At 38.3% G+C, this 1,993-nt stretch overlaps 1 protein-coding gene across 4 annotated transcripts in view; it reads left to right on the top strand.

Moving 5' to 3' along the window:
* Positions 1-1,369: 1,369 nt before the first annotated feature.
* The window catches only part of LOC107698307 (bombesin receptor-activated protein C6orf89 homolog), a 7,063-nt gene continuing 6,439 nt past the window's right edge, over positions 1,370-1,993 (top strand). For all 4 annotated transcript variants that reach the window (XR_001635334.1, XR_001635333.1, XM_016499264.1 and 1 more), the window contains exons 1-2: positions 1,370-1,491; positions 1,602-1,865. Coding sequence is in view for 2 of the 4 variants with exons in the window: in XM_016499264.1 (XP_016354750.1) it covers positions 1,677-1,865 (189 nt within the window). In the remaining 2 variants the exon portion in view is untranslated. The remainder of the gene's footprint in view (positions 1,492-1,601; positions 1,866-1,993) is intronic.

Below are 1,993 nucleotides of genomic sequence, written 5' to 3'. Positions count from 1 at the left end.
GCTGACATTTTTGACACACCCACCAAACAAGAGAAAACGCATCTCAAACCCTGTTGCACATGTTGAACATGTCATTCAAACCGGAAACCGTAGCAAAACGTTACGCACCGGTTTGAGCTTGAACGTGCCCCTGTTTCGAGTCTTCGGGTTTTCCGAGTCGTTCATTCATCACGTGACAGCCCCATAAGCTTAACCTATGCAGTCTGAGCCGGAGGTAAGGTGAGCTAATCATAGACTGAAGACCCAGGTAAACAATTAATTAATCTTTTCTGTTTCTTATAGCATTATAGTTTTGTATTGTTTGTAGTGTGATCAACGTTTGCGTAAGTAGTAGACGTGTTAGGGAAGTAACACAAAACATTTTAATCATATTTTGCTAAAATGAACGAAATGACTCGAAAAAAGATTCGTTCATTTTGCTGAACGAGACTCAAAGATCCGAGTCGGTAAAATGATCCGAACTTCCCAGTGTTCGGTGACGTCATCGCTTGTTTTTCTCCTATTAGCTCATACAATACAAATATTTAATTTTGTATGTGAAGCTTTACCAGGTGTGATGTTTGTTGTTTTTCCTGTCTTTTATGTATCTGTTTATTGTTTGATGCATATAAAAGTCATATAATGCAAATAACAGTTAAAATAAAGCATTATAAAGTCTGACAATCTATAAATGCAATCTATAACTAATACCGAATGTCTTCTCTTTTTTTAGCATGTTTTATAATAATTCCAATATTTATTTTTAAATAAATGTAAGGTACTTATTTTTTATCAATGAAAATCTCTCCCAAATAATCAGTTCTGCATTACGAGTTTAATTTAAATATATTCAGTAATTTAGTTTGTTTTGTTTTGTAATTGTATTGTTACTGAAATAGACAAAATAGCGTTTTATATAAATAATTGTGATAATAATAGAAATATAAATAATATAATGTATATATTATATAAAACTATAGTATAATATATTACTATAAAATATAGAAATAATAACTATTTGTCTACTTAATTAATCATCATATAAGCCTACACATCATTATGAACATTTATGAAGTGATTTAAGTACAAATAAAATATATGATATGTATCGTAGCCAAAATAAAAGATTTCTGTAGTCTGATAAAAGCTGCTCTTCTGACTCTCATATTTAATCAAGGCAAGGTTTATGAAGTTTAAAACTCTATTTGTTCATTTTAAACGGCACTTTCGCTTGTTTTTTTTTATCCACAAACTACCAACTACATATTTGAGCGAATAAACTATAAAACCACCCTAAGTATTTATTTAATCAACCATCTAATTAAAATGAATGAACATTTCGCTGATAAATTACTGTTATAGCGATGAGCGTGTCGAATCGGCGCTAGTGAACGCACAGATGAGTAACGCACGCGGCTCCGGCACGCAGCGCTAGCGTGAAGGCGTGAGAAATAACTCACAAAACCGCTGGAAATCACCGTCGAATCAGCGACAAAGCGCCCGGACGCGACAGTAAGACGCTCGCTCGTGTTTGTGTGGGAAGCGGCAGGCGGAGCTGTGTCAGTGTGTGAGTGTGTGTTGTGTCAGTCAGCTGATGAAGGTGTTTGATCGGTGTGTTACAGAGCCTCAGTCATGAAGACGAACACCTTCTCGCGGGATTTAGGATAGCGAGACAGAAGAACACACACACACTGATCATGGGCTCGTCTCTCAGTGAACCCTGCATCTATGATAAGCTGTCCGAGAGCATCGACATCCTGCGGCAGTCCGGTTACCGGTACGGGATGAGCGAGAGAGAGATCGAGAAGTTCATCAAGCAGGTGCTGGAGACCAACGAGCCCCGCAGAGACCCGCCGCAGTTCCCCATCCTGAGAGCCACTGTCAAGGTACAACACACACACGCTCACAACACACACAACACTCATGCTCACACTCACAACACACACACGCTCACAACACTCATGCTCACACACAACACGCACACACACACACAACCCACACACACACGCTCACA

The sequence above is a fragment of the Sinocyclocheilus anshuiensis genome, unplaced genomic scaffold (genome assembly GCF_001515605.1).
Source record: "Sinocyclocheilus anshuiensis isolate Anshui unplaced genomic scaffold, SAMN03320099.WGS_v1.1 scaffold2216, whole genome shotgun sequence".
Classification (NCBI taxonomy): Eukaryota; Metazoa; Chordata; class Actinopteri; order Cypriniformes; family Cyprinidae; genus Sinocyclocheilus; species Sinocyclocheilus anshuiensis.
The sequence above is the reverse complement of the archived record's forward strand: the minus strand, read 5'-3'. Positions and strand labels throughout refer to the sequence as shown.